General features: G+C 37.5%; 1 protein-coding gene across 2 annotated transcripts in view; it reads left to right on the top strand.

Moving 5' to 3' along the window:
* The window catches only part of Nlg3 (Neuroligin 3), a 155,785-nt gene that overhangs the window by 90,057 nt on the left and 50,170 nt on the right, over nucleotides 1-15,558 (top strand). For both annotated transcript variants that reach the window (XM_069498115.1, XM_034985129.2), the window contains exon 4: nucleotides 10,444-10,641. In XM_069498115.1, the coding sequence (XP_069354216.1) occupies nucleotides 10,444-10,641 (198 nt within the window). The remainder of the gene's footprint in view (nucleotides 1-10,443; nucleotides 10,642-15,558) is intronic.

Genomic DNA, 15,558 nt, shown 5'->3' with positions numbered 1-15,558 from the left:
TCAATGGACTTCGACAAAGACTAGTGGTCCAATCGAGGCGACCCATCATAAAATTCTTTCACTTATTTATTTTAAATGTAGATAATCTTTAACGTCATATTATAAACTAATTTTGAATTAATATAAAATTACATTATGAAATCGATTACGACATTTCAATTTACAAGCAATAATTTTAATCAGTAACTGATTACGTTGGAAACTTAGAAACTGTTTTGACTACGCTTCAAGTTACAAATTACAAATTGGCTTTCTATTTTGATAAAACACTGAGAGCTGGTGCACGAATTTTCGCGAACTATTTATAAAATATTAGATGATGCCCGTGACTTAGTCCGCGTGGATTTAGGTTTTGAAAAACTCCGTGGGAACTCTTTGATTATATAAAAAGGATAAAAAGTAACCTATCAAACTCCAGGTATTTATCTATACTCATGCAAAAAATCACGTCAACCCTTTGTAGCGTTGCCTGATTTAAGGACAAACCAACAAACCAACAAACAAACACACTTTCACATATTTTATAATTTGCTAGCTTTTCACGGCCCAACAGTTAAACCGATTTTGATGTTTTTTTGTACCGAGTCAACTTACATCCTTAGGAAGGACATAGGCTACTTTTTACCACCGGAAAATCAGAGTTCCCACGGGATTTTTAGAAACCTATTTCCATGCAGACCAAGTCACGGGCATCAGCAAGTCTAAATAAGTATGTTAAACCAGACGTATAAAAGCTATGAAAAAATTTGTTTACTAGCTCTTACAAGTAAACTTGAGAGCGAAAATGCTTTCTCGAAACGATGAATATTTACTGCGTCTCGCGCTATAATTTTCGGAAAGTTGTCGGAACAATAATTTCCGGACGAATTTCGTATTTATACCTAGCGATTAATTGAATATTTCCGCTTCGCAATCCTTTGAAACTTTATTAATAATTTCACAACTCGATATCGATTTTTGGTTAATCTCTTTGTTCTAGATTCAAATTATTTTGTAAGCATTCATCAACAAAGCAACAAAAAGATTATTATAATTGCAAAGGTATATATAAAGGTAATAGGTAGGTATCTATGAGTACAGCGCTGTTCCGCCGCGTTCAGCGCTGTTCCGCCGCGTTCAGCGCTATTCCGCCGCGTTCAGCGCTGTTCTGCCGCGTTCAGCGCTGTTCCGCCGCGTTCAGCGCTGTTCCGCCGCGTTCAGCGCTGTTCTGCCGCGTTCAGCGCTGTTCCGCCGCTTACAGCGCTGTTCCGCCGCGTTCAGCGCTGTTCCGCCGCGTTCATCGCTGTTCCGCCGCTTACAGCGCTGTTTCGCCGCGTTCAGCGCTGTTCCGCCGCGTACAGTGCTGTCCCGTTGCTTATTGTGCTAAGTCTATTTAGTCCCTAATACCAATTATTTTACCGTTTTCCAAAGCCAACTTAGTCTCAGTCCTTTGCTTACTTTTGGCAGCGGATTCCTCTCGCAAAAGACGAATCCGCTGACCTCTGACCTGCAAGAGTTGCGGACATAACCTCCCACCATCCATTTGTTCCCTCCCGAAACATATACAGGCCAGGACAGGAGCTGATGTTTCGGGCGGGCATCTGAGACGAGTGAGGCAATAGGTAACTAGGCTGCCGATAGTGATGGGACCTGCCTGCAAGTCCGTGGCGGGTCAAAACCTGGCGGGAGCGTGGTGAATACAGCTAAGTGAAACCCACGCAACCGCCAGTCTGTGAGTGATGAACACAGGATTTAGTAGGTACAAGCCCCACAGAATCCATAAGTTTCCCCTGATAGAGGGGTATGTTTCAGGTCATGTTTAAAAAAGTCCTTGCTAACTTTAGCAGCTAAGCTGTGATAGCCTAGTGGTTAGGACATCCGCCTTCAAGTTGGAGGTCAGGGGTTCGATCCTGAGCACGCACCTCTAACTTTTCGAATTCATGTGCGTTTTAAGTAATTAAATATCACTTGCTTTAACGGTGAAGGAAAACATCATGAGGAAACCTGCATGCCTGAGAGTTATCCATAATGTTCTCAAAGGTGTGTGAAGTCTACCAATCTGCACATGGTCAACGTGGTAGACTACCCCAAAACCCTTCTCACTTTGAGAGGAGAGTGGAGACCCGTGTCCTGTAGTGAGCCGGCGATGAGTTGATCATGATGATGAACTTTAGAATAAAATAAGAAATTCATCCCATGGCATCCTTTTGTGACATTGTGATTGTAATTACTAGAATATTTTTACTCGAGCAAAGTAACTATGTTAGATAAAGGTTAGATACTGAACGATCTACTTTGAACTATGTGATATATGTTACTTATTATAAGTTTATGAGTCAAAGTGAACGGAAAAATTAGTGTAGAAAATTCTTGATTAAAATAACTAGTATATTGTATTAAAAAAACTTAAATCTAAATTAAAAGTTAAAAAAAACATTAAATTAAAACTAAAATAATTTAAATTAAATCTAAAACCTCATCGAGACCACCGCGTTGAGGCATTTTACCCAAGATGCTGGCAGCATTACCACTTTGGACTTGGGTCCCCGGTTGACTCGATAACCCTTTTCGAAATATCCTCAAAAAGAGCTCGAGCTCCGGGCCCCACGGCCCCAAGGTCTCCACACCAAAAGGCATGAATATGAAGCTCCCATTGAGGTTTTCATATTTGCGCCTCTTTTCCTAGTATATTGTTAAAAGTAACTCAATTGATATTGAAATACTTGTCTTAACAAAATGTATATATGGCTCATTTTCACTGTTTCAGGCTATTGTACTTGTATTTTACTGAATAAATAATTCATTTATTTATCCATTCCTTCATTCAAAAGATGATTTTCAAAATTGACTTTATCAATAAATTAATCTATCATAGAGCTTTCTAATTAATTGCCTGAGGTAAAGCAATTTGCGTATTTTCTGAAGCTGTAAGGTTTTTTTATATATCGGTTATGAGTTATTTATATTAATTTATAGCAATTAATTTTATTACTAACAAAATGGATGTAATATCTGACATAAAGATTATTATTATTATTATTATTATTATAAAAATATACTAGATGTTGCCCGCGACTTGGTCGGCGTAGATTTAAGTTCTTTTAATCCTTCTCCGGCATGCAAGCTATCTCTGTACAAACTTCATCAAAGTTGGTCATACGGTTGGGCCGTGAAAAGCTAGCAGACAGACAGACGCACGGACGGACGGACAGACAGACAGAAAGACACGCTTTTGCTTTTATAATATTTGTATGGATGAATAAAAATATTATATACAATGAACCAAAACCTTAATTTGCTATAATCCGCTGAAACAGGTCGAATCTGTATGATGCGACATGCACCGCCCGTCCTCCCACTGCTTTTTAGGGTTCCGTACCTCAAAGGGAAAAACGGAACCCTTATAGGATCACTTTGTTGTCTGTCTGTCTGTCTGCCTGTCTGTCCGTCTGTCTGTCAAGAAACCTAAAGGGTACTTCCCGTTGACCTAGAATCATGAAATTTGGCAGGTAGGTAGATCTTATAGCTGACATTTGGGGAAAAATCTGAAAACCGTTAATTTAGGATTAGATCACACAAAAAAAATTAAATTGTGGTCATGGACTAATAGTTAGTATTTTGAACTTTCGAAGTGAGTGACTATATCAAGTGGGGTATCATATGAAAGGTCTTCACCTGTACATTCTAAAACAGATTTTTATTTATTTTTATGCATCATAGTTTTTGAATTATCGTGCAAAATGACGAAAAAATACGGCTGTAGTACGGAACCCTCATTGTGCGAGCCTGACTCGCACATGGCCGGTTTTATCTGTATATTTAGGAGTGGGAGGGCGGGCGCATGTCGCATGCTGCATGTTGCACCATACAGATTCATCCTGTTTCAGCGGATTATAGTAATGAAGTTTTTGATTCATTGTATACTTTTCATGGATTTCCACAAAGTAATATTATAAGTTTTTACTTCTGTCGGCAGTCTCCACCGACAGTCAGGTTTTTTTTTGTTTTAGCGAAATATTCGTCCGTGAGTATTTTTTTATATAATGGTGGATAGTTAGTAAATAGTGAAACACGGTTTTAAAACAATTCAGTCCTTCCCAAGCTTAGTTCCCAAGGCATCCTTTTGACGACACGAAGAATAAAGTTATATCAAAATTTCTCGTAACTATGTTGATATTTGAGCAAACGCGGCTTTGAACAATGTGAAATATTTCACTTTAGCTGTTGCGATGTTAATATATTTAGCTGTATCATCATCATGATCAACCCATCGCCGGCTCGCTACAGACCACGGGTCTCCTCTCAGAGTGAAAAGGGTTTTGGCCATAGTCTACCACGCTGGCCATGTGCGGATTGGTAGACTTCACACACCTTTGAGAACATTATCAACATTAACAACAAACAAACATACTTTCACATTTATAATATATAGAGCCTCAATAGCTCGACTGGTAAAGGAGTGGACTGAAAACCGAAAGGTTGACGGTTCAAACCCCGCCCGTTGCACTATTGTCGTACCTACTCCTAGCACAAGCTTGGAGGAAGGAAGGAAGAGGAATGGGGAATATTAGTCATTAAACATGGCTAATATTCTTTAAAAAAAAAAAAAAATAGGGGTAGTGATGGATATTCAACGTTTTTTTTTTTTTTTTTTATTATTATTATTACAATAAAACTTAAAGCTAGCCTTATCTAATTACTATATAAATCATGACCGCGTGGAATGGTGCCAAGAAGACTGGCTGCATTTCCGCGCTGGACAGCCAGGCTGATCCGTTGCGCAAAAAATGAGCCAGCCCTTCTGTCACCAGATGAGGCTATTAATCGTGGTGAAATGTCTCGTAAAATTTTTTTAGCACTAAGACTCCATGGCCCCAGGGTCTCCACGGCAAACGGCACAAAAATGTAACTCTCTATAAGAGAGGCATATTATTATTTTTCGTACTTAAGATATATTAAATATCTCTCCTTGAAATAATAAAAACATCAGCATAAAACCTCGCACGGACAACAATACACCCAAAAAGCAAAACCGTGTTATTATTCGCTTCACCTTGTATTAAAACATTGGATAGCTTGTAGTATGATTGATGAATGTTCTAAGAAAAGAATTCCATTTTCGTGTTGTGTTCCACAAAATTAATATCTGCTGTGCACGTACTTTTTACTTAGCGTCGTGCGAGCTTGGTTTTATGTGAAGGTTATGGTAACATAATAGTTTAGTTTTTTAGGGCTCCGTACCTCAAAAGGAAAAACGGAACCCTTATAAGATCACTTTGTTGTCTGTCTGTCTGTCAAGAAACCTACAGGGTACTTCCCGTTGACCTAGAATCATGAAATTTGGCAGATAGGTAGATCTTATAGCTGACATTTGGGGAAAAATCTGAAAACCGTAAATTTAGGGTTATATCACACAAAAAAAATTAAATTGTGGTCATGAACTAATAATTAGTATTTTCAACTTTCGAAGTGAGTGACTATATCAAGTGGGGTATCATATGAAAGGTCTTCATCTGTACATTCTAAAACAGATTTTTATTTATTTTTATGCATCATAGTTTTTGAATTATCGTGCAAAATGTCGAAAAAATACGACTGTAGTACGGAACCCTCATTGCGCGAGCCTGACTCGCACTTGGCCGGTTTTTTTTCATAAATCTTCATAAATGCGCAAGTTTCGTGGTCCACCAGTTTAAGTTGTGCGTTGTCCGTTTGTCAGTTAGTGTTGGAATTTTATTAAAAAGAATATAGATAACATAAAATATATCAGATTTTTCTGAACTCTGCATACCTAATATCATCATCATCATCATCGTTGATTGATAGACGTTCATTGTTGAGCATAGGTTACTTATAGCGACTACGACACGCCACGGTCTTGCGCCCACGACTTGCTTGATGTCGTTCGTCCACCTAGGGGTCTTACAACGCTGCGCTTTTCGGTGCGAGGTCGGCATTCTTGCATCTCGGGACCCCAACGACTAACAATCGGTTTTTCGGACTATGTACTTACCCTGCTAATTGCCACTTCAGTTCGCAACCCGTTGAGCTATATCGATTACTCTGGATCTCGTCATCAATACCTATATTAAAAATGCGAAAGTGTGTTGATTTGTTGGTTTGTCCTTCAATCACGCTGCAACAGATCAACGGATTGACCTAATTTTTTGCATGGATATAGTTGAAGATCTGGAGAGTGATATAGGCTACATTTTCTCCCGGAAAAACAAGGTATAGGGTGACATGGTAAACAGTGAACCACTAAAATTTCAAACATTTATAGATCCACCGTACGTGAATTTGATTAAGAACTATTGGCATTAGACGAAAGGTAATTTATTAAACTTGTGTTTTGCATATAAATTTCAGCACTAATTGTAATAGTTTATAGGTAATATTGTTTTATTTAAAAGATGGCGAATGGTTCACTGTGTACCAGTATATGTACACAGTGAATCAGGGGGTGAGTCGACAGTGAACCAATGTGTACACAGTGAATCATCATTTTAATTACCTACATTTGTCACATATTTAAAAATATTTATTGATATAAATGTCATTAAATAAAACTACAGTAAAGTAATATTTAATAATTTCTTTATATATTTGTATTCTTTAGCAACAATCACATAAAATCAGTACAAAAATCAAACTAGTAGATACTAATTTAACTTACAAATCTAATTAGGAATACTGACTATATAAATTAAAGCTTGGATTTTTATATTTCCACTTATTAGTATTTTCACATAAATCTTCTCATAGTTGAATATTTTAAATTACATTAATACTGTTTGTTGTGCTGCTTTGTGTATACTCATTCCGTTCTTTACAAGATCTGCAGCTTTTTTCATGTCTTTTGCATCATGTCCGCCAATTTTTCGATTTTTTACTGTAGTTCGACACATTCTAAAACAAAAAGATTACTATTATTATATTAAGTATTAGATCTTCTATTAACGCCTTTTTTGTTCATAACAATCACAGTTGAAAGTTAATGCATAAATTGTATCGGACATAATGAACAAAGTGATTGGTACACAGTGAACCATGGTTCACTGTGTACCCTACGATTTTGAGCCACTGGGTGCAGACACCACTTTCTAACCTTTAAGGTTACATAACTATTAAACATACCAAATTCAAAGGATATTTATATATCTAAGTTATTAAGGAACAATTACTTTACACATGGAAACAGTGCAATATAATGTTACTAAATATACAACGATTCTAGAAAGAAAATAAATGAAAACACGTGTACTTACTTTTTTTGGCTCCAAGGACAAAACCATACACTGTGCCACTGTTACGGGCGGGAGGGCGCCGTCGACTGGGGAGTGCGGGAGGTGGTAGAAGGCAAATTGTTTCGCGTTTGCAGTACAGTTTAGCAACGTCGCGTTTTTGAGATATGAGTGGTGGTGCACTGTGTACTACTGGGCCACTGTTTACCACCTGACCCTAACCATGGCATTTTTGAAAATCTAAAGTCGCGAGCATCAATTATTTTGAATACCTATTGATAAAGAATATTCAACCGCAAAATTGGCTGTCACTGTTCAAAATAAAGTAATATTCATGATTGAAAACCTCAAATCGAAAGCGGATAAATCCCATTATAGCTCGCGAAATCTAAGCTAAGCCGAAGCTTAAAATAGATCCGTCCATATCTCACTGGATCAAACCGAAAGTCGAGTCTTTATTCTCCAGGGTGACATTTGGGCCTAAAATATATTGGCATACTTAGGTAATCAAAGTTAGCTTATGTGTTAACAATATTTTACTAAAAATAAAGCTGGTTACCAGAGATTATAAAAAGTTACCAGATACTTGTTATATTTATTTATGTATTTATTTTTATTTTTCATGTACCAAAATTGTAGTTACAAAGTAATAATAAATTAAGTTACATTGGAAATGCTTATCTCTAAACAGAGATTTCTTCCAGCTTCCCATTCAAGGTTGTGAGTAAGGCGTACCAAGAAGTGGAATAGGTCTACGGTACTAGAATCTAATAAACTACATAAATATCTTATAATAAATACATATAATATATAAAATACTCTATTGTAATGATAGGTAATACCTATTACAAAAAATATTATTAAAAAAACCGACTTCCAAAACCACTACAAAGTAAAAAATAACTTTTGTTTCTACACGTGTAGGTATGTATGTTCAAGTTGGGCGAGCTTCACGCTTTGATTTCTAGTTGCTTTTATTATGCTCACCCGACTTCATCTACCAATCCGCACATGGCCAGCGTGGTAGACTATGGCCGAAACCCTTCTCACTCTGAGAGGAGACCCGTGCTCTGTAGTGAGCCGGTGATGGGTTGATCATGATCATGATGATATAAATTATTATAATTATTCTAAAAAAAACATTTTTGCTGATGGTATATTTTTATTTCGGGTGACGTCATTTCGCTGTTAATGAGACATGGTTCCAGCGCAATTGCAATTTGCGGGACATTATGAACATTCGTTTCATAAAGGAAGGGACAGACACGACAGACGGACAGACGGACGACGAATTGATCCTATAGGTAAGGGTTCCTTTTTTCCTTTTGAGGTACGGAACCCTGAAAATTTTCAGGGTTCCGTACCTCAAAAGGAACGTTGTGTTAGTAAACCTTTAAGTGCTTGTAAATATTATAATTCATTTGAAGATTAACAGTGAGATGAAGTAATCACTTAAAAGATTGAACTGAACAAACAGACGCCTCATCTGTCGCTGGCAGACGTGAAACGGAATTGATTAGCTAAATTAAACCGATTTTAGAGTGTTTCCTCTCACAGCTAAATTACTCATTATTGAGTTTTTATAATTTTTTGGGTTCCGTATCCCAAATGTGTTAGCGGGACTTACTAAGCCTCCGCCGTTGTCGGCCCATCCGTCAGTCCGTCGGTTTGTCTGTCAGCGGGCTGTATCTCGAAAACCGTAATAGTTTGAAAGTTGAAATTTTCACACAATATGTATTTCTATAGAGCTATAATAATAAATAATAAAGATTTCAAAATGGCCGCCCTGTAAATTAAAGAAAATTAAAAAGTGTTATTTCTTGTACCTGCGATGGTACGGAAGCCTTTCTATGCGAGTCCAACTCGCAATTGGCCGATTTTATTTTTTCTAGAAATGTTCATGACAATTGGTATTTAGTATTTTCGACCAAAAATGAAAAATTACCTAATTGTATTTCTAATTGTATTTTGAAGTTCCACCGATTTTCAAAAATTCCTCTCGAGCAAAGCCGGGGCCGGATATCTAGTTGACCTATATTGATAACTAGCTGCCCCGGCGAACTTCGTACCGCCTAGCAGTCGATTGATTTTTTTTTTAATTTTTCTCTCCGTAAGAACCATCCCCGTACTTCAAGGAATATTATGAAAAAAGAATTAGCGAAATCAGTTCAGCGGTTCTCGAGATTTGCGATGAGCAACACATTTAGTGATTCATTTTTATATTATAAAATAGATTACAGATAGAATAGCCTAACAAACATAAAACGAATTAGGGACCTCACCTAACGAATACAATTTAATTATTCTACTTACCTTCACTGTAATAGTGGGGCGGAGGGCCGTCTTGTTAATGAGAGGGTCTGGACCTCTAATTTACTCCGTTACTCAACTGTGGGCTGGAGGCCAGGAGAGCTTTATTATGGTCTTTACTCCTTTCTAATTTATAAACGGTTGTATTATACTTGTTTAAGGTAAGGTATGGGTCTTCATACTATATTTTACTCTTAAAGAAAATTCTTTCATCTAAAGTTTGTTCAGAAAAATATTTAATTAAAAATAAAGGTCTGGAATGGTAGGTAAATGTAAAAAAAAATGGTCAAGACTCGCACACCAAGGGTAAGCTAGTGAATCAATAATCTATATATATAAAATTCAAAGTCCTGACTGACTGACTGACTGACTGACTGACTGACATATATATCAACGCACAGCCTAAGCCGCTGGTCTTAAAGACATAAAATTTGGAGGGTCTATTCTTTGTGAAGAGTAGGTATCCACTAAGAAAGGATTTTTCGAAATTCCACCCCTAAGTGGGTTAAATGGGGGATGGAAATTTGTATGAATGTCCGTCATTTTTCAAATTATTTGCATGAAAATTGGTATTTGGGTTTTCGGTCACAAATAAAGAAATACGTGTTTCAGGATTTTTGGAAAATTCACCCATAAGGGTGGTAAAATAGGGGATGAAAGTTTGTATGAGACAGTTTTAATTATTGATATTATTAACTAGAAATTTGGAAAGTAGGCTTTTTCTTGAGGTGTCAGCTAAGAAAAAAAAATGCCATTTGTTTCCTGTAGGCCACGCGGGCGAAGCCGCGAGCAGAAGCTAGTTAAATATAAAAGTTGAGGAAAAGTGTCAGAAAAATTTTTTTTGTTCGCTTTTTAACCCTAGATCAACTAGTCATTAAAGAAAATATCTCAAAAATTTTTTCGTTCGCAGGCTTCCTCAACCCTCGGTCGGACGACTTCCCTCGATCTCCAGCCAACTACGGTCTGATGGACCAGATAGCAGCACTACACTGGATCAAGGAAAACGTCGCAGTATTTGGTGGGGACCCCACTAATGTCACATTGATGGGTCATGGAACTGGAGCCGCTTGCGTGCATTTCCTGCTCACTTCGCTTGCAGTGCCAGAAGGTAAACATACCCCTTTTTAGGGTTCCGTACCTCAAAAGGAGAAACGGAACCCTTATAGGATCACTTTGTTGTCTGCCTTTCTGTCTGTCTGTTTGTCTGTCAGTCTGTCGGTCTGTCAAGAAACCTACAGGGTATTTCCCGTTGACTTAGAATCATGAAATTTGGCAGGTAGGTAGGTCTTATAGCAGACATAAGGGAAAAATAAAAAAAAACCGTGAAGTTAGGGCTACTTCATACAAAAAAAAATTGTGGTCATGAACTAATAAATTAGTATTTTCAATTTTTGAAGTAATATAACTATATCAAGTGGGATATCATATGAAAGGTCTTCACTTGTGCATTCTTAAACAGATTTTTATTTATTTTTATGCATCATAGTTTTTGAATTATGTCGAAAAAAGGCGAACCCACTAAATTATAACATGGGGTTATTCAAGGGGCGGACCAACAAATTCCTAAAAGGCCGGCAACGCATCGGTGGCTCCTCTGGTGCTGCAAATGTTCATGGGCGGCGGTAATCACTTAACATCAGGTGACCCGCCTGCTCGTTTTCGCGCTATATCTATTAAAAAAAAAAAAACCCTCGGCGAGCTTGACTCGCACTTGGCCGGTTTTTTTGTGTTTGTTGTAAATACTGGGCTATCTCCCCATGATTAACGCGTAAAGGTTAAAAGCACTTCGGTTTTAAAATGAGAATTTAATATTAGAATTTCTAACGTCCCACGGTTTAACCATATTCCATTATCTATATTTCACTATTTTATGACCCATTAAATTAAACCTTACCAGCTAATAACTACGTGGAACCTACATTAACTTTGCAACAACACATTATTAGATAGGGGGATATCATAACTCTATGAGATACCAAACAAAGGCATCGGCTACGAGCGTTTAGGAGAAATTGTGCCATATACAAACATCAACATCTCGAGTAAGCTAATATCGCGAGTCAGTTTACATAGGCTTGTTGGTTTATACAAATATTGTGTAGTGTATACTAGACGATAAAAACCCGGCCAAGTGGGAGTCAGGCTCGCGCAATGAGGGTTCCGTACTACAGTCGTATTTTTTCGACATTTTGCACGATAATTCGAAAACTATGATGCATAAAAATAAATAAAAATCTGTTTTAGAATGTACAGGTAAAGACCTTTCATATGATACCCCACTTGATATAGTCACTCACTTCGAAAGTTGAAAATACTAATTATTAATTCATGACCACAATTTAATTTTTTTTGTGTGATCTAACCCTAAATTCACGGTTTTCGACGGGTCATCTAGGTCAACGGAAAGTACCCTGTAGGTTTCTTGACAGACAGACAACAAAGTGATCCTATAAGGGTTCCGTTTTTCCTTTTGAGGTACGGAACCCTAAAAATGGAGTTTATAACAATATATTCGGTTGTGTCAGGAAAACATAAAACAGACACAGCCACTTACGTACACGCTCACTAGCACACACACAGCAACACACACACACGCACACACACTTACCAAAACACACAGTACAACCACTATGTATGGGAAGGCACTGGCCCATAAGATAAGGAATCTCCTAGTTTAGGGGCCAGGACTAAATTTGAGTCAAATGAATTTTTTTTAGTGATAAACAAATATTCATTCAACATTCATTATTTTATTTTTATACTAGTTTGTGCTCGCGACTTCGTCCGCGTAGACTACACAAATTTCAAACCCCTATTTCACCACATCAGGGGTTGAATATTCAAAAATCCTTTCATGCATGCCAAATTTCAGCCCGATCTGTACAGTAGTTTGAGCTCTGCGTTGATAGATCAGTCAGTCAGTCAGTCAGACAGTCAGTCACCTTTAAGTGTTATATATTTCGATGAGTAGACTGGTTTTTAAAGGCTCCTTTGACATTTCCTAACAAAAACAAGTAAAACTTATTCATTAGGGGACCTACTAGTATATTCAGAGCTCAAGATAAAGAATAAGAAAAATGTTTAAATACAAAAACTGAAACAGCTCTCCCCCGGTGGAGGTTTTCTTTTATATCTGAGAGTCTTAAGTATTCATAACAGCTAATCTAGGTCTAAAGAGCGCACTGAGATCCCGTAGATAGTGCTTTCAAAACAAAATACTCGTACTGAAAGGAAATGAAAATATTTTGCGACTTATTTTACTTTTATTATAATATTCTAGTTTGTGCCCGCGACTTCGCCTGCGTGGATTACACTACACCCCTATTTTAAACCCTGGGATTAAATTTTCAAAAATTCCTCTCTTCCTTACTTCCTTTTATAAATATTGGACGTCATAATAGCTATCTGCTCGTAAAATAAGGATTTGAAATTTGTGAAGTCCACGCGGATAAAGTCGCGGGCATAAGCTAGTTGTGTAAGAAACAAGTATTCATCGTTATCGCAATCGACAGCAATTTCTGCGTCTTGATTGGTTGAATCTGCTGTTCACATTTTTTACAGCCAATCAAGGGACCGAATTGGCTACCTGTAGCCTCCGCTGTCCATATCTATATTTTTATCAGCGGGGTGAAACTGTCTCATGAACCAGGCAACCCTCCACCTCCCATGGCCCCACCAACCTCTCGGTTATATGGGCTGAATCGCGGGAAGGCACCGGTTCGATACCCATGGATGATATGAGCATTTGACACTGATAGCTGCTATGGAGCTATATTGCATAAATAGAGTGCCTACGTGATATTTTTCTACCCTGGTACCATTTTTCGAAGAACACTCGAAGGTATCAAAAGCTATGTTAACCACGTGCCAATATCTAGGTAGTTGCATAGTGTGTGTCTAGATAATTAAACATACAAATCACTGAGTTTTGCAAGTAAGGACTACTTGCAAAACTCAGTGATTTGTATGCTCCGTGCAGTTGCAATTTGTTGGCATTCAGCTTTTAATTAGGACCTTTAGGACGTACAACGCACGTACTTATAAGAGTTGGACGTCAGAGTCTTTGTAAGTGTAAATAAGCGCGAAACATTCTAATTAAAGCTACTTTATCCTCAGCCTCAGATAATACTGTCCTTTTGTTGACTCAACGGATGTAGTTTACAAAGTTGAGATATTTTAATTTTCCTTTACTAATTTACCTACTTAAATTATGCAGGGTGAGCTTTTAAAAATATTAAAGGAAAACCAGACTCACTGACTGACTGATTGACTGGTCTATCAACGCACAGCTCAAACTACTGGACGGATCGAACTGAAATTTGGCATGCAGATAGCTATTATGACGTAGACGTCCGCTAAGAAAGATTTTTTTCAAAATTCAACCCCTAGGGGGGTAAAATAGGGTTTTGAAATTTGTGTAGTCCACGCGGACGAAGTCGTGAGCATAAGCTAGTACCTAATAACTCCAAGCGTAAAACACTAACATTTTAATCAAAATTTACCCATCAGCTGCGGGATAATTCTGTCTTTTTGTTGACTCGACGGATATAGTTTACACATTTTCCTTTACTAATTTAGTTTCATTATGGAGAAAAGTCTATTAAATTATTTAGGTATTCATAAATGTAGATTTTATAATGATAAGGGTCGCGCTTGTTGTGTTTAATTGAGTTAGGTATGGTTCGGTAATTGAATGAAAATAACCATCTGTGAAGGATTTACCTATTTAAACAAGCGTTTTAGGGTTCCATACCAAAATATTTGAAATGAACCCTTACGATTTTACTTCATCCATCGATCTGCCCCGGGTAATCGCGTCAAAAGCTTATTTCTGATATTTAAACCACGAAACATTTTAATCAAAGTTTACCCATCAGCTATGGGATAATTCGGTCCTATAGGTATAGTTTACAAAGTTTACACGATTGAATTTTCCTTTACTAATTTAGTTTCTTTATGGAGAAAGGTCTATTAAACAACTTATTTTTAAATGTAGATTTTATAATGATAAGGGTCGAGCTTGTATATAGACGCCACGGTATTTCGCCGCCTGAATCCAGCGGCTCCCTGTGACTGCATGGTTTGATGGCATCTGTCCACCTAGTGAGAGGGTCATCCAGCGCTGCGCGTGTGGAAGAGAACTATGCCCAGCTGTGGACCTCTATCGGTTTACTATGAGGTTGATGATTTCACAAACCTGTACCCGTAGTACAAGATTTTACGTCTCACCAAACCAAACCAAATTCGAGAGTCGAAATAGTTCCGCGTTACAATAAAATGGACCTAAACAGCCTTGAATTGAAGTCAAACATTCAATGCCACTGATTTTAATTTCGCAATGTTTCCGCTTGGAGCTCTGGCTGTAGAAGTGTAGACAAACTTGAGCTTTAAAACAAGGCATTTAAGATCCAGTTTACTGTAACGCGGAAGTATTTCGACTCTCGAATTTGGTTTGGTTTGGTGAGACGTAAAATCTTGTACTACGGGTACTGGTTGTCTTAAGATCGAAGGAGGACCAAGGGCATGATTTTCAGAAACATCAATAACTTTGAAATGAATTATTACCAAACAACAAACAAGTCTGCAGAAAGTAATATTTCAACATTTCCAATAAAGCACCCAATAAGATCTGAAAACTCATTTTGTACCTACACAAATATCTACCTACGATGAAATTTGAGTTTCAGTGAAATTTATAATGGAAAAGGGTGAATTATTATCTCTATACATAAAAATGAATCTCTGAATGTGTTGCTCATCGCAAATCTCGAGAACAGCTGAACCGATTTCGCTAATTCTTTTTTCAAAAAGAATCGACTGTTAGGCGGTACGAAGTTCGCCGGGGCTAGTTTCAAATATATAAAAGGAAAAGGTGACTGACTGACTGACTGACTGACTGACTGACTGACTGACTGACAAGAGAGAGAGAAAGAAAATCGCGGGCATCTTCCAGTCTTTTACATATTTAGATATGGGTTTGCAACCCGTGTATGTATAAATATATTATGTGTAAATATACGCCATA

This window comes from Maniola hyperantus, chromosome 4 (genome assembly GCF_902806685.2).
Source record: "Maniola hyperantus chromosome 4, iAphHyp1.2, whole genome shotgun sequence".
Classification (NCBI taxonomy): Eukaryota; Metazoa; Arthropoda; class Insecta; order Lepidoptera; family Nymphalidae; genus Maniola; species Maniola hyperantus.
The sequence above is the reverse complement of the archived record's forward strand: the minus strand, read 5'-3'. Positions and strand labels throughout refer to the sequence as shown.